The sequence below is a fragment of the Sesamum indicum genome, linkage group LG4 (assembly GCF_000512975.1).
Source record: "Sesamum indicum cultivar Zhongzhi No. 13 linkage group LG4, S_indicum_v1.0, whole genome shotgun sequence".
Classification (NCBI taxonomy): domain Eukaryota; kingdom Viridiplantae; phylum Streptophyta; class Magnoliopsida; order Lamiales; family Pedaliaceae; genus Sesamum; species Sesamum indicum.
In genome coordinates this window covers 15,292,764-15,313,791 of record NC_026148.1, presented here as the reverse complement: position 1 = coordinate 15,313,791, position 21,028 = coordinate 15,292,764, and the positions used below count along the sequence as shown (strand labels likewise).

The following is a 21,028-nucleotide window of genomic DNA, read 5'->3' as shown; positions in this document are numbered from 1 at the left end:
TGTAGGGGAAGCCACAATTACCCTACAAGATATCCAAATAATAAGGGCACTCCCAATAGATGGTGAGTCGGTGACAGGAGTTGATATCGACCGAATAATACAATAATAGCAAGAATATTACTGGACTTATTTAGGCTTTACCCCGAATGCAAATGCATTCAGAGCTCTAGACTGCAAAACACAGGCAATTATATCTCATTTAGCGGCTGTCGATATTGCTCATAACACTCCCCATGAAATCGTCGTTCAGTACGCCCGTGATGTTACATTGCTTCTATTGGGTGGGATGATATGCCCAGATTCATTAGGTAACTGATATTATTACTATGTCTTTCAAAATTAGAAGATATAGAAACGGCCAGGAACTATAGTTGGGGGAGTGTTGTGGTGGGATTTTTATAGCGTGAATTATGCAAAGCCAATACAAAAGGCAAAGTTGCAGTTGGTGGCGCGCTGCAATTGTTGCAGGTAAAATTTACTTATTAATGTATACATAATTTTTTTTGTTATGAATATTAATTATTAACACATATTTATATTATTCGTACAGACTTGGGCATGGTCACAGATTACTCCACTTTGTCCTGAACTTGGTGCGGAAAGACTATTTATGGGCTAAGTCAAAAACGGACAACAATCGCTGGCTCCCAGCAGCACCATATAGTGCTACTTGTTGTCAGCACACGTTTACCCAAACAGTACGAGCTACTGTCCGGGTGATAAGAGACATACTGGATGAGATGCGGGCAGATCAGGTAACTCATTTTTAATATTATACGTATATTTATACCATGAATTAAATGCGTATTAATTTACATCTTTTTATTTATTATAGTTCATTTGACAGCCGTATGACATGGACTCGGATGTCATTATGGCTTACGCTGCTGATTTGAACCCCCAGTTGTGGAGGTTATCATGTCCATTGGTATTCTACGCAATAGTTGAAATGCATCATCCCGTATGGGTCTTTCGCCAATTCGGGATGAGGCAAACTATTCCAGAAGCGACGGATACCCGGGATATGAGCCTCCATTAGATCTTTCGTAAAAATCACACGGGTACAGATTGACACCTACAACACATACAATACATCACTAGATAGTAAAGACGATATGGCACAGAGGCCATCCATTTTCAATAGAAGAGAAACAAAACGAGGTTATTGGGAATGGTATTACAACATAACAAGAAATATTATATCGTCATCTATTGATAGATGTGTGGAAAGCGGGTACCCACCCCTAATTACACCAACCCTCATAAAAGGAGAGTGTAATTTTCTCAATAATATAAATTGAGTTTGGTCAAGTCATTACTCATCAATATTCATGAACCACTAGTACCCAATTCGAACCTAAGAAAATACTTTAAATTTTTAACCCCATTCCATTGAATTATTATCAAATGAACCTATCTAAGTTCAAGTGCACAAATTTAAAAAAATTTAAGGTGTCATAAAATTATTTATCGTGTAATTATTTAATAATTCAAGTGCACAAGATCTCGAAAATTGAATAATTAGTTATATAGTATCTTAATTATTATACTCGGTATATGTTTCTGCATCTTGATAGATAATAATATTTGATTGAAATGATAAAATTGAAGCTTAAAATTTTATAATATTAAACTCGATAATCATTAAATATATAGAGTTTATATTTTTATATTAGATTATTTTTAAATGATATAATAAAATAAATTATGTGAAATTACAGGTAAAATAAAAAATATATTGATAAACTAATGTAAACAGAAAATGATATAGTAAACTATTGCTTAATTCAAAACGCAACTTCCCATCTTATAATTATTTACTTTGATATCCAAATATAAATAATTAATCAATTTAGCTCATCTAAATAATTTTCTGTTGAAATATGTATCTAATGTACTTTTTTTTTTAAATTTTGCTTTAATTTATATCTTTTTAGCCTTTTAATTACTTTGCCTTAGAAATGACAAACATTATCCAACAATATTAGGAAGAAAAATAAAAAAAAGAATTGGGTCCAATCCGACCCAAAAGATTGAGTCTAAAATAATGGGTCAGGGTTAAGAGACCCATCGGGTCTTGAGTGAGTTGGTAGAATTTGGGGATTAATTAATGCATTGAATCTTTTTTCTGGGCATGAATCTAAGTAGAATAAGACCCTACCCATCGGATCTTGCTTATAGAAAATTTAGATTAATTAAAATCCCTAAGAAAAATGCATAAAAAAAAATGAAAATCCTAAAAATAGAGCAAAGAATTAAAAAAAAAATTACATTTGCACCCTTAAAATTAGCCAAATCACATAAACACTCCAATATCTTTTGTAAAATTATATTTACATCCCCTATAATTTATCAATATAATTTATTGATAACTTAATCTTTTAATCTAACATCAAATAATATCAATATAATTTAAATACCAATGGAAAGAACAAAATAAATAAATTAAGCAGAAACGGTTGACCGTTGCTATGTCGCGTCACCTCTGAATAGCGACTCTTGTTAAAAGTTCTAACATCGTCGGTTTTCTGCGCCCCACCGCACCCAATCTCTTTTTCCGTCCAGACAGACGACTCAGATCCTGAGCAAATAAAAATCTCTCTTTCCACGCGTCAAGAGACAATTAGTGCACCTTCAGTATTGCAACCAATATTGGTCCTCCACGTGCCATGAAATCCAGCGTGCTTTTCGTGCACCCGCGATCTCCGTCACCGCCATTTTCGCCTTCTTCACTCACACCATCTTCACACTCTTCACTTCCCTCTCACATTTTTCCTCAAACAAACAATTATTTGAAAATTTAATTTTTTCTCAGAAATTCTTTGTTAGTTTCTTGCAATGGGGATGAAGTCTCTGATAATTCTCTCAATTTTTCTGTTCTCAATTTGCTCGAATGTTTATCTATGTTCGTCAAAATCCGAAGAGGATGAAGATCTCAGTTTCCTGGAACAACAAGAGCAGAAAGAGGCCGCATCATGGGATGATGGGCGTCCCCGGGACTACGAGAACTACGACGATCTGGAGGACGATGAGTTGTCGGCGTACGCCGACGAGGACGGTGGATACAGTGCGCAGGAGGTGGATGAGACCCACGTGGTGGTGCTGAAGGAATCCAACTTCAGCGACTTCATAGCAAAGAATAGGTTCATTATGGTGGAGTTCTACGCGCCGTGGTGCGGCCATTGCCAGGCTTTGGCGCCGGAGTACGCGGCGGCGGCGGAGGAGCTGAAGGACGAGGCGGTGGTGCTGGCGAAGGTCGATGCCACAGAGGAGGCGGAGCTCAGCCAGAAGTTCGATGTGCAGGGATTTCCTACTGTTTACTTCTTCGTGGATGGGGTTCACAAACCCTACCCGGGCCAGCGCACTAAGTAAGATTTCTATCTATTTGCTTAACACTTACGAATTATTCGAGTTTGATTTGAAAATTTAGTTCTTTGACCCTTTTCCTGGATAATATATAATTCATTCGTCCATGAATCAGTCCTGCGTCCTTTTGATATAGGAAGCTCAAATTGTCTAATTTTGGTTAGTTTTTTATAGTATTTTTAAGGTTTTCGATGATACAAGGATTAAGGATGTAATGTTCGTTATTCTGTTTAATGCTACTCTACTGCTTGTTTCACTCATTCTTGTCACTGGGGAAGCAGTAAAGTTGATACTAAGGGATATCTGTTGACTTCTGTATTTGTGTTTATGTATCTTGTATGTGTTACATATATATAGAAATTGTGTATTCACACCAATGTAAAGAATATTTGGAAAAAGAATTCATGATATGGAGATAATAGGTGGTAAATTTGTTTTCTTATAGAGCTCGAGAGTCTCTGAGATATTCATACTTCTGTGTGGAATGAAGTATCTGAATCATATCTTTTTTACCAGTTTATGCGATCATATGATTTTCGATGAGATGCTTTAATTGGTTTTCTTTCTCTAATGTAATGATTTATGTTGCAGAGATGCCATCGTTGCTTGGTTGAAGAAAAAGATAGGTCCAGGTTTACACAATATAACAACTATTGAGGAGGCGGAACGCATCTTGGCAGATGAGGACAAACTAGTTTTGGGCTTTTTGGACAGTTTGGTGGTATGACCTATATTGCTGTTTTATGGAATTATTGGCTTCGAGGATGCCTTTTGTTTTAGTTCTTCCTGATAGCGAATGCCATAGTTTCTATAAATTTCTGCAAGTCATAGCTTTGTCCAGGATTATGTCTATTCATTGAGATTCATTGTTAGTTAAGCATGACTTTTGTTGTGCATCTATGTTGTACATGATGTCGGGAAATTGTAAAACAGATTGTGAAACATATGCAAAATCAAGAAAGAGAAAACAAACACAAAAACACAAGAACGCACAAATGTCCATGGGGTCTCCCAAGTTTTTCTAATTAGGATAGAATTTTCATACAATAAACTATTTATATCATTGCACTTGTGAAACATGTAAAATTACAAATTTTGCATTGGTAATAAAGTGTATGTCTGCAATAGTTTAATAATTTGGGGTTATGCACCGCATTCCTACACATTTTCACCCATAAGATTGTTTTGACTGCACAATGCTTTGGGTTTTCTACTGATTTACCTAAACATATAGGGTTCAGAAAGTGAAGAACTTGCTGGTGCTTCAAAGCTTGAAGATGATGTTAGCTTTTACCAGACGACAAATCCAGATGTGGCAAAGCTCTTCCAAATTGATCCCAATGCCAAACGTCCAATCTTGGTCATGCTCAAAAAAGAACCTGAGAAACTTAACCAATTCGGTAGGTTCCTTAGTTCCATATCTTCAGGATTTTAAATTTGTATGCTAAATTACACTCATTAACAATTCTTTACCTATTCAGGTGGTCAGTTCACTAAATCTGCAATAGCTGAATTTGTGTTTGAGAACAAGCTTCCCCTTGTCACCAATTTTACTAGGGAAAGTGCTCCTCTCGTGTTTGAGAATCCAATAAAGAAACAGGTATTACATGCTTACTTACTTTCACCATTGACAGGAGTGATATTGTTCTATATTTTGTTTGATTTGCGGTTATTTTCATTGTGTCAGTTGATACTGTTTGCAACTTCCATTGACTCGGCAAAACTCTATCCCATATTCCTTGAAGCAGCAAAGGCTTTCAAGGGAAAGGTGAGGGGTTATTTATCCTTTTGAATAAGTCATAATAATACATTTGAGATCACTTTGCTAGGTAAACATCTCTATGTAATGAATGTTTACACCCACATAATGGCGAGACGAGTTTTTTGGTCAAAGAGAATTTCTTACACCTATTTGGTTTTTGTTGTTATTTTCTACATTTTGTTTATCGGATTGGTAGCAGGCACTGAATTTTGAGCGCTAAACTGCCCCACACGATCTGTTAATTTAGGACATGTTTGTTTTTGTTTTTATTGTTTCATTACAAATTTGGACCTTTCTCATGAAGAAATTATATTTCCAACTACTAATAAAATACAAAAATCTAATGCCAAGGCATTTTTATTTTTCGATATTTTGCGCATAATCATCTTTTCATGCCTATTAGATCCTAGTTTGTCATTAGGTTTTCCTCTTCCAATCAATTGAGAAATCTGTTGTTCAATCTCGTGTAGCTTATTAGCGTCTATGTGGAATTGGACAATGAAGACGTCGGAAAACCAGTTTCAGAATACTTCGGTGTGAGTGAAGAAGCGGCAACTGTAAGTTTTACTACTTAAGCCCTTAGTACTTCTATCATTAACTCTAATCTCACAGTATCATATGACAGCTACACTATTGCTCACAGGTTCTTGCATATACCGGAAACGACGATGCCAGGAAGTTTCTATTGGATGGTGAATTGACTATTGACAATATCAAGGTTAGTTACTTCTGTTCCTAAAATTATTTTCTTTAGGAAATGAAGTGGAAGTTTGGTCTAAGAGATTATGTTTCAATTTGTAGTCTTTTGGTGAGAAGTTTTTGGGGGACAATCTGAAGCCTTTCTACAAATCAGACCCTATTCCAGAGAGGGTAAATATGTCTCAGCTTTTGTTGAAGTTCAATGTATTACTTTAATGTCTTTTTTCCAACATCTTTTAATATTCTCTGATGTAGAATGATGGAGATGTCAAGATAGTGGTTGGCAACAACTTTGATGAGATCGTATTGGATGAGTCAAAAGATGTTCTTCTCGAGGTACATTTTCCGCTGATGCTGATAATACCGAAAATAGATGATTTTTGTAAAACTATATATCTTTAATTTCGTAATTCTGGTTTATGATTTTGCGTTGGTGATGAAATAGATATATGCTCCTTGGTGTGGGCATTGCCAAGCTTTAGAACCTATATATAACAAACTTGGGAAGCATTTGAGAGGTATCGATTCCCTTGTCATTGCCAAGATGGATGGGACTACAAACGAGCACCCGCGAGCTAAGGTATGAAACTCGGCCCATTCGGTTATGGAGATTGAATTTGTAGATGACGACAATTGAATTTTGCTATTTTGGCAATAAAATGCAATGTGTACCACACTGCATCTTTGCGTTCCAAATGCATTTAGGAAAGGAAATACTTTTAGGCTGTCTTTAGATTAATGGATCTGCAGTTATGAAGTTGACATCCATGATAACAAATATGTTGAACTTACTCGGACAGTTCCGAGTTACTACGGATTTCAAATTACGAGCCCGTTTTGAGCTTTTTCTTAGAATTATTGCGGTGCATGTCAAATATCAGATCAGTTTTTGGATGTTCAAGTTTCATGATATATCTCTTTGGATCTTATTCATTTAATGTATCTTCTGGTCATCAAACCGTTTTATTGTGGCTGAAATTTGTGGTTTTTGCAGTCTGACGGTTTCCCCACAATACTTTTCTTCCCGGCTGGCAACAAGAGCTTCGATCCGGTTAGCAGCGCTACACCTCTTTATACAATCCTTGACCTAAATTCTCCATTAACTCCTAACTACAACATCCAGCCGATATTTTGACACTATTTTCCATGGAATATTCACTTTTGCAGATTACTTTCGACGCCGACCGTACTGTTGTGGCCTTCTACAAGTTCCTGAAGAAACATGCATCCATCCCATTCAAACTCCAAAAGCCAGCTTCACCAGAGAAATCCATGGCTACTGACACTACCGATAGCCATGAGAGCAGCAGCAATAGTGACGTGAAGGATGAACTATAGGCGGATGGAGCATTTTTGGGTCGGTACCAATCTATATACCCTCGACCAGAATGCTGCTCAAAACAGATGAAGAACACTACAAGTAAATGCAAGTACGTCCGATGTTCGAATCTCAGCCAATCAGGTTAAAGAAAATTTTGCTATACTTTTGGATATACGGTGCAAAAACAGGACGAAAGCCAGTTCAGTAGTGTTGTGTGAGCTTTAGTTGGGGATGTATTGTGCAACACTAGTTGTGGAAGCATTGGATTTTGATTGAGATGTCATGAAAGGAACACTCCAGCGCCTGTTAGCTGCTTAGTTTTTCCTAAATTATAATTTGAATTTTGAAATGTGTGACATGAATTAAACTATGAAGTTAATAAAACAGCTAATTCAATATCAGTTATGATGGATATATTGCTACGTAGATGGAGCTGTATGGATGAGTTTATAAATTTTTAAAATTACTAGTAAGATGTTTGCATACTTATGTTTTGGGGAATAAGCCTTCACGAATATTCATAGTTTATAAGTGTCTTTGACAAAAGTGATAGCTCCTTCACTTTTAATGTTTATAAGATACCATTACTAATATTTTATAAGTTTTTCAGTATTTGGTAATTATTATTTTTCGAATAAATGAGCCTATAGGATCTCAAAACAAAAAAAAAAAAAAATTATAGGAGCTAATCAACTCCATTGAGAGAAGTAAAGGGCTCGAGCTTAGAACCTCTCCTAGACTCCAAATATGCAATTTTCATAAGTATGCAATTATCACTTTTCTTAAATAGGCCAAACACTCACCCACTATCCTTTTTTTTTTCTTTTTTTAATAAAAACCACCTAAAGGTGGAAAGTTTTTTGGAGTCCCTAATCCTTTTATACTAAAATGCATAAAATAGTTACAGCGGGAAGAGCTACCTCCCTAAATTTCTAACAAATCAATAAACAAGGAGTACTACTCCCTTACAAATAGAGCTACATTAAACAAGGAGTACTACTCCTTTACAACAAAAGACACAAACAGGTGTACTAGAAAAATTATGGCGAGTCAAAACGGTTTTTGTTATCCCACCACATCGTGGATCGCACAACACCTGTAAATAAATCTGTACAAAAAAACCAAGCAGAGTGTGTTTAATGTTCCAAAAGGATAAATAAATGAACATTAGTATTAACGTGGATATCATGTTTGTATTGCTGACAATCTTTGAACTTGTGAAAGGGGTTCATGAGACCTGCAAAAAATATAACAACAAGCAACCCGATAAAAGAGAACAACAAAAGTGACAAAACCAGAAGGTACCAGACAAACATTAATCACAACATCAGCCATATAAACGAGTAACCTCCAAGGAATCCATATAGGTACCATCACATAAACATAGAAATAGCACAGAAAGGACAACAAGTATCAGCAAAGAACCAATTAGTAATGAAGTACTCCTAATTTCATGAAAAAATATTTTAACTAAAATTAGAAGTACTAGTACTTCTAATTCTAATAGCACAGAAGGAACAAGCGTCAAGTCTAATCAAACCTTTAGGAATACCTGTGATATTATCAGGGGATAGAATGGTGAGATGTTGATCGAAGCATGCTTGGTTAGCAAAATAATCAGCCACTTGGTTACCCTCTGTAAAGATGTGTGGTATCTTGAACTCAGTTTAGGATAGAAGATCTCTAATTTGTTGTAGCAAATTTTGAAGGTGCCATGGCCTTTGTGGGAGAGAGGAAATGAGTTTGAGGGCGATGTTGGCATCTATTTCCATCCAAATTTTCCTAATGTTGCTATTAATGCATAATTTAACACCTCTATATATAGCTTTCACTTTTGCTGCTGTGTTGGAGATGAGGCCAAGATGTTCTCGGAATGCAAGGAAGGCCTGACCAAGATGATTTCTGATGATACCATCTGCTCCTGCAACACCTGAATTTCCTTTTGAGGCCTCATCTGTTTTTAATTTGAACCATCCTCTATCTGGCTTAATCCATATAACAATTGAGATTTTGGATGATATCTTATGAGGGGGAAGAGAAATTTTAAAAAGAGAAGAAGCAGATCTGTCTCCTTTCCAGTGTATAGTTCTCATGAGGTTGGTTTTATCAAGAAGATGAAGATAATTGAGAGTTTGTGAGATAATACGATTAGCTTTGAAATGAGCCCCCTCAAATATGGCAGCAATCCTGCAAGTCCAAGTGTTCCACATGATCAGCGGGGGAAGAATATCTCTGATGTGAAGCTGATTAGAAATATTGCTTCTCCAGGCTTGTAGGATCATGAAAAAATTATCTGTGACTGGAATATTGAATTGAAATTTGGAGGCAAAGAAGCTCCAGACTTCAAGGGACACCTTGTTATGAAGAAAAAGGTGAGGAATAGTCTTTCCTCATCCTTCAAACAACAAACACATCTAGAGGCCAGAGAGATGCCCTTTTGTTTGAGTCTGCTGTCAACTAGTATCCAATTATGGAGGACTTTCCAAATGAAGATAGAAATGGTACCTGACGAGGGGGGACCAGAGATTTTTGAAGATGGGTAATGAAGGTTTGTGATCTCTAGTAATCTCTCGAGCTGATTTTGTAGAAAAGGAACCGTAGGGGGATGGTTTCCAATGCACAAAATCTTGATGCTGCTGGGGATCTGCAAAATAAGCTCCGTGATATGATGAGGAACAACTTCCTTCAATTTACCAATATCCCATGTGTGGTTGGTCCAGAAGTTTTTGACCAGGGCATTTGATGCTTTATTGGGGTGTGTGAGGGAATGAAGGGTGCCTGCAGGGAGCCAACCATCATACCAGAAAAATACATTACCAGCTCCAAGGCTCCAGAAAATGTTCTCCTAAGAGACAGATTTAATGCTACAAATTCTTCTCCAAATGTTAGAGTCCTTCAATTTAGCTTTAGTCGAGGCAGGTGTAGACTTTTTACAATATTTACTGATAGTAAAGCTGGCCCATAGAGAATTGTTTTGTCTCAGCCGCTACCAGAGTTTATGGGTGAAGGCTGTGACAGTATCCCTAATGTTTCTGATACCCAAACCCCCTTCTTCACAAGGATAGCAGATGAAAGCCCATTTAGTCCAATGAATTTTCTTATGGTCAGTAGTGGATCCAACATCCAACATCTTATAAGATAGTTTCACATTTTTTATCCAAACACTTTACGAACTTAAATAACAATCTTATAAACTCATAAAACATTTTACAAGACGTAGGAGTTTATAATATATTTTAAAAACCTCAGCCAAACTCTAACTTTGGTGATTGCAAGTTTTATATATGTTGCATGATTGCTTGAGCCCAGATTGCGAAAAGTTAAAAAAGTGCTTAAAAGCTGTTAGCTTATTAGTAATTTTGAATATCTGATTTTCTCAATTTTAGCTTTTTTGATTCTAAGTGTAAGTTAAAATGTTTCAGAAAGCTAGGATCAAAGCATAACATTACTATCCAATCTTCTTATACCAACCTGTTGGCTTCATAAATACACACACTAAGATAAGCAGATATGGCCCATCAGTTTTGTATATTCTGCTGAGCAATTGGCCGTCAACTGCACACACAGGAAGTGGAAACCTTAACTATAAATGGAATATAAAATCATCCATGCACAAAAATCAAATAATGGCATCAAGAAAGTTTTCACTCTCCACAGTGAAAGGGACATCTCTTATCTACAAATATGAATCATCTGGAAACTACAACAAAGGTAATTGATATACAAATAGATATTGACAGAACAAACCCAGAAGCCTGATGCAACCAATGAGTAACTTAAGACACAGCGCATCAGTTGTTGGGACAAACCCTACATTAGTGGCCATCCAAAGCCTTCCATCAGTTGCTCTCCAGTGTATCAGGAAGCATCGAGGAAAAAATCTACACACTTTCAGTTTGGCCGACCAGATGATGTAGATCAAAGAAAAGGTTACCAACCACAATTCCAAGAGTAATACCCAAATTAACCATTACATTTGGTGTCAGATGAGATGCCATAAGATCATCTAAGCTAGGATAAAGGGATGGAATCATGGAACTGACCATGATTTCACCTGTAGACCACACAACAATATCACCTTACTCTCATAATGCTAATGCTACCTGAGGGAACATCCAACAGAATGAGGGAGGAATCTACAGTCAACCAGATTTACATCACCCGAGGAAATGGCGACTGGTAATTCTAATTAACTCTGCTGTCTGATGAAGTATCTGTATGAATGAGGATTGATCTCCATGCTTTCTATGCGATCAACCAGATGAATACCAAGCACAGAACAGGCAGCTGACAACACCTGATGAAGCATCTGGAAGAACAAGGAAACAGTATATAGCTTTCAATGCCGTCAACCAGCAAGCCAATATTAAGATCTCAATAACCGGTCAAATGGATACGGAGTCCGGTTTGATCAACCGAACTGATCATCTAGTAAAGAACATGAATCTGAATGACTATCACTACACCAAACTTCCAGGAGCGCAGAAACATGACAACTCATTGAGCAGAAAAAATCTAAAACTGAGTCAAGCAATCAAAGTCATCTCCAACACCTCCTGAGGAAGAAGATAAGATCGATTTACAAAGGTCAACCATTTTGAGAAAATCCCATGGAACACATTGTTCACCTTCACATGCTGGCACCTTTGGCTTCAAAGGAATAACCACATTTATAAAAGAAAAAAGATGAGCGAAAATTGGACCCTACCACAATCATTGCCAAAGCTGCCGAATACCATTTCCTATCACCATCTACCTCAGCAGTTCGCCAATGACGCATCAAAATGGTCAAATGGAAACCGCTATACATTGGATGGATGGATAAAGCTGGACACGGATGGCTCCTCAAAGGGTAATTCAGGACCGGGCGGAACAGGAGGCTGGATGGAATGAAGGGGACGACGGATTGCAGGAGAGGTTTGCGAAAAATTTTGGGAAAACGATCAGTATCTACCCAACTGGAGAGGTTTAATTGAAAAGATTTCACATTTAAGGTTACCTGGTTTTTCAATCTAAACGCTAGCAAATAATAAACATGCATTCATCAAAGGGACACTATCACTTGTTATATATGTATTCTTCGGCATGAGAAAGTAAAGTTGAGAAGACTAAAATGTGACCTGGTTGACGTCAACTGCAAGGGCTGTGAGAATGAATAAATGCCTAAATCATTGCAAAGCAAGTGCTGGTCGAGGTCTTACAACATTTAGCACCCCTCTAGCAGTTGCCTGCGAACAGAAATTAACAAAATTAAAACAATGCTGTCAAGATGGACAATTTTATAGCAAGACATCCCACATAATGCACAAATATTACCTCAAAGAAGGAATTAAAGTTGAGTTGCAGAAGGAAGCGCCTAAGAAATGGAGCTCGCTGACTCCCAGCAATCCTGCTACTGCGGAGTATAGTGTATAATGAATTTGACTTCTTATTAAATTCCTGCATTGATAAAAAAGAAGCTGACCATTACAAGAAAGAAAACATACTTTATCTGCCTTAGGCTTGCAATACATGTCAGCTAATAGACTTGCAAGTAAAATGTTGCCTGTAGTACCTCAGCTATGTGCTCCAGTTCAGCAGTACTTTCTTTGATTTCTTGGCTCTCAATCTTCCAGCAAAATTGCAAACAAAGTTTCATTATGCCATCCAGAATGCGAGAAACAGAACCAATATCCAAGAAAGACTGTGAAATTAATGCAGATAAATACCTGCAGGGATACAATAGATCAAAGAAAATCTTGTGTACTCTATAAGTTGTCAAACCAAATAAAAACAAACCCAGTAGTCCATAGACATAATAACCATCCACTTTTAAGCTCAGGTAGATATGAACAGATTAAGCAGATCAGTTTATTGGTTTAACATCTTTACAAGTTACAACTTGAAACCAAACTTCAACACCCATTACATTCAGAACTGAATCGAAATTTAACTATCTGAAAAAACAAGAATTCGTCACAAGAATTACATGATTAGTTATCGCAAAGCAAAGCAAGATAGAGACTGAAAGTATCCACATTACTTACTCTTGGTGGAAGCCCACCAGTTCTGTAAAATCATGAGAATTTTGAATATGAGCTTGCAAAACATTCCACTGAGATTCTATTACATCCACCTAGAAAATAAAAAAAGCAGCTGCTCAGTACATCAATCTATGAAAAGAAGGTTTTGATAAATAAGAAATGTACATATCGCCATAACGGCACATGATTACTTCTATATAATCAAAATTAGGAAAACTTAATTCATGTTGTATTGACCATGAAGAACCCAAATATTTTAGATGTGTAACATCTGAGATACCTGTAACAGAAAGGTGCACAGGTGGTTTTGAAGAAAATTTGAGATAAAAAAGTCTAACCACTGGAGTTCAGTTTGCCTATTTTAGTTTATCACTTCTTATTGATCAGGTTTCGTAAAATGGTTTTCCCATAGTTTCTCTCATTTCAGAAAATATCAACTGACCACAAACTCATTAATTACAATCAGGTTACTTAAGTGCATAATTCACCTGAATATAGAATTGAAGATTTCTGATCAGGAAGGCCATGTGTTCTCTAACCCGCCACAATGGCCTAAAACGCTGCCGTCTTTGTTGAGATATTGAACTGTTCATACCATCATTGCGACGTTTGGCAAAATCAGAATGATCTTGATGCATCGCAGAAGCCCATGACTTCTCCAGTTCCATCTGAGTCCGCTTTAGCCGAAGCAAGTACTGAAAGATCTTAAGATACCTGTTCCAACCATATGGTTCACAAACAAAAAGATCCTACTCAGCCATTAATAATGCTACTGTACAAAGACTACTAGGCAAATGGCTCAGTCACTAACATTTATTTACAATGGAAGTTTGAAATGAGTTTTCCCCTTTTCCCCCAAAAAAAATTTCACTTCTTAATCCCAAAAGAATGAATTTGATGGAACTGATATACAGCTTACTTAGAGAGCACTTCCTGCGTAAAGAACAAATGTAAGGGCCAGTCAACAGAATATTCAAGGGCAATGCTATCCCAGCCATCAATTGACATCTCTGCAAAAGTATCTGATTGAACACCAGAGTCTCCATCAGAATGGGCTTTTGCTTTTGGCAACTCGACACGGGAGGATTTGACTGTGATTCCTGGCATCCTAAAAATGGTAAAAGAAATTAAGAAGAAACATTTCTCTACTGCTTATATTTCTGTTTAAGCATTACAGAAACAAAATTAGATATACCGCAAAGACACTCTGGAAAAGTATTTGTCTTCATCACCAATAGTCTTTATTGCAGCCTGCACCAAATATAATCTTTTTCTTTAGTACATATACAGAAGATATGCAGCTTATGGTGGCAGAAACAGAAAGAAAGCTTAGGTAGACCCTCAGCAATTTATCCTACACTCTGACTATCGCAACACTGAAAGAAAATTCTTTGGATAGACAATGAAAGAACTACAAAATGATGATAATAAAATCTATTTTCCAATTTGCTTTTATGATCATCGAAACAACCTTGAGTTGCAGAGAAGGGAGAGTGCACTCAAGTGATGTGCAGATATGATAAAAAAGAGTGCTGTCTTGTACAGTACAACTGATCCAAGGATATCAATAAATAGCAAGTGTCATGTTAGTTGTGATGTTTTGCTCGACTAAAACTTACCAGTTGAAAAGGAATCATAAGATCAGCTTCTGCAGTTGATTGACGAGGTGGTAAACGCATCAGCTGGCGACTCTCCTCAAGAAAACTCTATCATGTAATAACATCGTCTTCAATATAGTAAGAACGATTAACTAAAAGTGAAGAAAATTCAGACATATGATCACCAAAAAAAAAAAAAAAGAAAAAAGAAAAAGAAAAGCTCTTCAAAAGGGTTTTGTAAACTAAAACAAAGTTTCATTTGATTTCCTCAATAAAACTGTTGCTGCTGAACATCTAATGCATGCTCAAATTTTTATAGTTATTTCAACTTTCCATTCACAAAAGGCTCAGTTGAAGTGAAGATGTACAAGGAGAATGGAGACATAGACAAATGCCAAGCACAGTTGATTTCTTTACACACTATATAGTTTTCATACACATCGCTTATCTGAAAACAGTATTAAACAAAGGATTCCGTAGACATTGCGTATCAGAAACAGTATTAAAATGAATTCCTACTGAGGGACTTCAGAACTTTAAGATAAGTAAGAAAGCAAAACCATCAAGCTGCAAATTTGCAACAAACTTAAATCATCATCATTTATCCTACCTGGAAAAAATCACCTTTTGCTAAAAGGAAATAATCTTTAAGAGCTTTCAAGTGGCCGTTCAAGTCAGCACGAACAACAACGAGCTGCAAATATCACCAAAATCATCAAATTACTCTATCCTTCAAATAAAGGGACACGAAAGTTCACAAATCAGCACCTGCCAAAGATGATTTGCTGCAATTGCTTTGATAGAGTCGACCGCGGTTTCAAATGATCTCTTATGGAACTCAGATGACTCCTGCACACGATAAACCAAATATCAAATCTTTGAAGAAATAAAGGAAAAAGATGGACACTAAAATAAAACAGACAATAACTTCCACGCTGGGGAGAAAGGAGATAATCAAGAGTGAGTAAGTAGATAACTATGAAGTGCTAATGACATTTTGACAATTTCGACTAAGACAAGCATTGGACCCATACACTATTTGAAAGTTTCAAAAGTATTAGAACCTTCAAGTCTTGAAGCATAGCCTCAATTTTATCAGCCTCAGATTGTGGAAGCAACTCTTCCCCCGTCAACAAGGTTTCAACAGAAGTGTCCTTCTGCAGAGAGAGCCTTCCTGAAAATCCTTGAGCCTTCTGTGATCCTTTTTGTATCTGCTGATAAGGTGGTGCACCCTGGAATTGGATACCATGACTTGGTTTTCGAAGAACTCTGATGGCTTTACCGGCAAATAGAATAGATTCAGCTATGTGCATTGGGATGTAATCAGGAAGCATATCCTGCAAAGAATTTCAGAAACAAAAGAGTCAATTCTTCTGTTTCCTTATGTTCCTTATTTCTTTTGTGTGTGGGGTGGGGCAGGATCCAAACTAAACATGCATATCAAAAGTGCTACAGAGTGCAGACTATCAACTAACAGAAATATCAAATGATCCTGATCTGACTGAGATGTTAATTAATGTAATCACCAATGAGAATATTATGCTCAGAACTGTTTCAGGGGAAAAACATAAGTAATATAAACTTTCATAGTATGTCTACCGAGAAACTATGCAATCAAAATATGCAATGAACAGGAAAAGCAAAACTAACAGCAGAAAACAAAGATATATACCAGGGAAATATGAAAGCCGAGATGCCAATCAGTTAGAGCTACATCATTGGTGGACATGTTAGCCAACTTCTCGAGCACATTTGCAGGTGAATCATGTTCAGAATCCCTATCCTCTTCCTCTTGCCTGGAAAAGAAAAGGTTATCCATATCTAGATTTATAAAGCTATTTATCTCAAGCAAATTGAAACTGCACAACAGAGCACCCAAGACAAACCATACCTTCTAACAAAAAATTCTCCATACTGGTCATGAAGGATACCATAAACCATCCATGACGCAAGTTGATTGTACATGACCTGGTGCCCATGCCATAAAAGCCTGACATGGAGACATTATTCTAGCTTTCATTTCAGGTAGATTGAAAATTGTCAACTCTGGTATGGGATGTTAATGTGGATTCATCTTTGAATAGCATTTATGATAGCACTACAAAGAATTATAAACTCTCAAGGAGCTTGTTTTCCAGGAGTCAGGGATCGATGTTAATAAACAAAAGAGAAAAGTTTGGCAATTAGCATAGCACCATGAAATCAACCTTCTGTTAGCATGTCCAGCTTTAAATAAACTTATCTCTTCACCCCATCAAATGTACTAACAAGGGCCAGTGAACAGTTTGTTCACTGCAAGATTACAGAAAATGTATCAACAGCAAAATCCTTAAATCACATCAAAGATCCCAAGCTAAATAAACATGTGAAATGGTGGAATGTCACTGACTGCTTACTCCCCACACCCCTCCCTGCGAAGTCAAATCTGGGACGTAATGAGAGCAGTAAACTACCGCCCTCTAGCCAACAAACCCTCATTTCTTCTTCATTTTAACAATTTATTCATAAAAGTGCATTTTTCACAATAAGTCTGTGTAAGGATATATATCTAATGTGTGTTGAGGACCTATACCAAAAAGACTATTGTCTGAAGTTGGACTACTACAGAACACAGGTTATTCGAATAAAAGAAGCACATGTTTTCTAACTTAAACTGCTCAACATACCTATGATCTAACTTCCTCTTTCTATGAATTTCATTTGGAAGATTTTTATTTGGTTTAATAAATACTATGCTGGATGGATATTAAAAGAAGTTCCTGAGCTGCAGTATCAGATATGCAATTTAGAATAACTGAAGTTAAATGTTAAACATAAATAAATTAATTAGCAAAGAAAAATGTTAAACATAAATAAATAGAAATGGATAAATAATGCACACCGCTGAATGCATGTCTGCAATTCAGGAACCCCACAATGGCATCGCTTGTGTAAAAGGTTGAGAAGTCTCCCTCCACAAATATTATCATGCTCAATCTCCAAAATGAGCTCGTAAAGAGGCGGCAACAAAACAAAAAACTAGGACATATATCCGCAAGTTAGTTGAAGGTTTAGACAAGAAAGAAATATCAGAAAAGAGAAGAAAAACTTTGCTTACAATGGGATACTCAAACTCACAATTTGGCAAGATAAAACTACTCAATGAACATGGAATCAACACTTGTATTTAGACAAATACAATATACAGAACATGCATCTTACAGATTAATCCAGCTTGTTTTAGGGCGAAGGTACAGGAAACAAAACGAAAACAGAAGAATGTTACAGAACCTGGATGAAAATTTTCTACAGTGATGAGCTATTGTTGCAAGATCAAACTAATATTATCTATCAAAATTCAAAAGGAAGAGGAAGCTAGTCAAATTAATTGTTCCAACCATGTCTGAAGAGAATTTCGAACATTTTTAACTTTCCTCTGGCATTTTTAACAAACAACAAAAAATATAGATAATGATTAAAATAGCAAAGTGAAAAATAAAAAGATCATGGCATTATCCTTTCATGATGAAAGGAAAACATAGAGAAAAGAAGTCACACACAAACAAGAGTAAAACCATCACATTTCACAGGTAAAAGATGTTAGACAAACTAGTTCCTACCTTATTAAGTCCTTGTGTCACAGTTGCCAAAATGGGCAGCGAATCAGACAACAATTTCTGCTCAATATGCAAAACAGAAGATCTGTAAAGAGACAAAACCTCAACAATTCCATTCGCTAGTGCCCTCCTATAAACGCTAGGTTTCACCTTCTTCCCTTTCAGTGTATCTGTCACCCTTGACAAGGGAAACTCATTTGAAGATCTAATCCAACTTAAGTTTCGAGATTTAGCAGCGAAACGCTCAAGCTCCCTGTAGTAAAACCCTAGAGTAATTACTCTCTCGATAACTACCCTGCCAATCAGAACGAATGTTGCATCAACAACCCTAACGCAAAACCATTTCATTGAAAAAATAATACAATATGGAGAATTTAACTAAACGGCAAAGAAATTATGAAAATAATAGATCCAGTTGAAAACTTTAGCATATCTACACTCTCCATGACTCCCAGAACAATCAAAACCCTGTCTATGTCAATAATACAAAAGCTAGCCACTTCTAACTGGAAAAATGAAGAATCCAACTAATTAGCAGGGATAATATGACATTAAACAGGGGAACAATCACTTTGGTAACAAAGACGAGTCTCAAAAACCTTCCACCAATTAGAACCCAAAAGTAGGCCTAGTATTTTCGGCAATTGCAATGGCTTCTCTATTTCTTCATGTTCAGAATACAAGATTGTTTAGATCCAAGAGGTCCCAATATCATCTTGAAATTTAAGACTTGCAGCATAACAGATATATTTGTTTCAGGAAATGAAATATGATATAACATGTTATTCCGCCGAATATAAAGGAAAAAGCTCATCAAGACAGAAAACCCAATCATTTTCACTGATTTTAAGAAAAAGAAAGAATAGTGAAATCATGAAAGATGAAGAAGAATAGCAGAGCAACACAATCAATAGGACAACTGAACCACGCTTACCCTCTTGTTATTGGTTGTGCCAACAAGAGCCCAATGCCATATTGCCAGTTTCTCACAATAGAAATTAAGGATTCAACTAAATCGACAGGGCAATTATGAAAAACCAAGCAAGAGAACAGTAAATTAAGTCATAAAACACTAAAACAATGTCCCTCTCAGTCATTTCCCTGCCAACCAAAACCCAATGAGCATCTATACACAAAAAACCTTGCCATTTCCCACCATGAGAAACGAAAATCAAACTAATGACCCTAACAACTGCTTAAACAAGATTGAACAACAATAAAGTCGACAACAGAACCCCCGAGAAATTACCCTCAAAATCAGAAATGCAGCATCAACGACACAAAGCCCTAGCCATTCTTCACAAGCAAAAATAAAACCACACCCAACAATTATCAAAACAAACAATGGGAACACCTATCGCTGGGTTGAAGGAAGGAAATATCGGGAGCGAGCTTGAACGTCGGCTCATCGGCAAGCGGAGCGCCGGGGGATAAGTTAACCCGCAGGGTTTCTTGGTGCTCTCTCTCGTCAATTATGAGATCTCCGGTGTAACCCAGGAGTGCCAACAGCAACTCGTGCAGCATTATTACGCAAAATCCACTGCCAGCAATCCGTAACTCTGACAAAATTCTGCGGCGCCGTCGCCGGCGGAATAATCCGGCCAATCAGTAGACAGTAAAAAGTGTTGAGAGTGAGGTCGGCGGGAGCCCCAGCAGCTGCCGTCTAATTCAAAATTTTCTTTTTATTCCTGAAAATGTGACTGCACACTGCACCTTTTCTAGTGCTGAAGGTGTGAAATCGTTCACCCCAATCACGATTCTTTCTTTATGATGTAACGCTTTATGTGAGATTTTTTAACGTGTTAAAATATTTAGACATAAACAAGGCACAAGCTCAAGTCAATGAGGAGGATAAAATATTTAATTTTTATTTGAAAAAGTATGTATATATCTATATAGATATATTCATATTTATTAATTATTTATGTTATTTCACTTATTAAAAAAAACAAATATAACTATGGATTTTAGTACTTTAATTTTTTTTAATTATTTCCTAATTATTGAAACTTTATGACATGGCTTGCTACTTGATCAGTATCCTGTGCGAGGTATTGTTTGCTCTAGTTTTGTATGAGCTTCACTCATGATTTTTGTTGTAAAAATATTGTAATTTGTATTTATAATTATATCTCAAAATAACTTTATATATATTATTATATAAATTATCACAATTACATATAGTACGAAAATGAACGTAATAAATTTAGAAATTAGAAAACTGCACCAATGGAGACTCACGACACTCTGACCTAAAATCATGATTGTCTCCCTACTTGCAGGTTTTTAACTATTAATCATGACTCAAGGATAAAAAACTCCATTAGCTCTCAACAGTGTCTCATCTCATGTGCATGACCACGAGAAGACTAGGAACCAGTCCACAGTCACGTTTCAAAAACTCTACAAATACTTGTGGGAGTATAAAATATTTCTCAACTCATAAGCTATACAAAATCTATATCTTTCTCGACGTGTCAAATGAAGAAAGCCAATGACCCTTTAAATAGTTGTCAAAGTTTGACCGTTATAAAATGTTAAGTGACCTAATTAAAACTCATAATATTATAATAAATCAAATTATAAATAGGTCACATAAATATATAAAATGTAATGGTCAAATACTTATTAAACCTCATAAAATCACAATTAAATATTATAAT

General features: G+C 36.3%; 2 protein-coding genes across 3 annotated transcripts; one reads left to right on the top strand and one right to left on the bottom strand.

The window, feature by feature from the left end:
- LOC105161115 (protein disulfide isomerase-like 1-3) lies at positions 2,672 to 7,549 on the top strand. The gene is made up of 12 exons (XM_011078706.2): positions 2,672 to 3,368; positions 3,958 to 4,087; positions 4,601 to 4,766; positions 4,848 to 4,966; positions 5,054 to 5,134; positions 5,599 to 5,685; positions 5,772 to 5,846; positions 5,930 to 5,998; positions 6,083 to 6,163; positions 6,273 to 6,407; positions 6,822 to 6,878; positions 6,995 to 7,549. Exons 1-12 carry the CDS (start codon positions 2,839 to 2,841, stop codon positions 7,163 to 7,165), a joined length of 1,701 nt encoding a protein of 566 aa, XP_011077008.1. The 5' UTR covers positions 2,672 to 2,838; the 3' UTR covers positions 7,166 to 7,549.
- LOC105161114 (gamma-tubulin complex component 4) lies at positions 10,720 to 20,074 on the bottom strand. Of its 2 annotated transcripts, XR_847745.2 has the most exons (18): positions 19,720 to 20,074; positions 18,369 to 18,660; positions 17,651 to 17,787; positions 16,661 to 16,759; positions 16,442 to 16,565; positions 15,834 to 16,106; positions 15,538 to 15,618; positions 15,380 to 15,463; positions 14,791 to 14,877; positions 14,367 to 14,422; positions 14,091 to 14,279; positions 13,660 to 13,885; positions 13,175 to 13,263; positions 12,703 to 12,856; positions 12,465 to 12,587; positions 12,269 to 12,376; positions 11,857 to 12,028; positions 10,720 to 11,457 (listed from the first exon to the last, which is right to left on the bottom strand). XR_847745.2 is itself a non-coding variant. In XM_011078702.2 (17 exons), the coding sequence occupies exons 1-16, from the start codon at positions 19,887 to 19,889 to the stop codon at positions 12,317 to 12,319; spliced, it is 2,244 nt and encodes a 747-aa protein (XP_011077004.1). In that variant the 5' UTR covers positions 19,890 to 20,073; the 3' UTR covers positions 10,720 to 11,457; positions 12,269 to 12,316. The 2 variants fall into 2 exon arrangements, 1 of the variants encoding a protein (XP_011077004.1); XM_011078702.2 differs by lacking the exon at positions 11,857 to 12,028 and having other exon boundaries at positions 19,720 to 20,073.

Bases quoted from the DNA above. Each gene is read 5' to 3' on its own strand.
- LOC105161115 (XM_011078706.2), top strand. From the start codon at position 2,839: ATGGGGATGAAGTCTCTGATAATTCTCTCAATTTTTCTGTTCTCAATT. The intron at 6,408-6,821 runs GTATGAAACTCG...TGGTTTTTGCAG, and splicing joins ACGAGCACCCGCGAGCTAAG to TCTGACGGTTTCCCCACAAT. The intron at 6,879-6,994 runs GTTAGCAGCGCT...TCACTTTTGCAG, and splicing joins GCAACAAGAGCTTCGATCCG to ATTACTTTCGACGCCGACCG.
- LOC105161114 (XM_011078702.2), bottom strand. From the start codon at position 19,889: ATGCTGCACGAGTTGCTGTTGGCACTCCTGGGTTACACCGGAGATCTC. The intron at 13,886-14,090 runs GTAAGCTGTATA...TGGTTGGAACAG, and splicing joins ACGCAGGAAGTGCTCTCTAA to GTATCTTAAGATCTTTCAGT. The intron at 12,588-12,702 runs GTACTACAGGCA...TTATCAATGCAG, and splicing joins AACTGGAGCACATAGCTGAG to GAATTTAATAAGAAGTCAAA.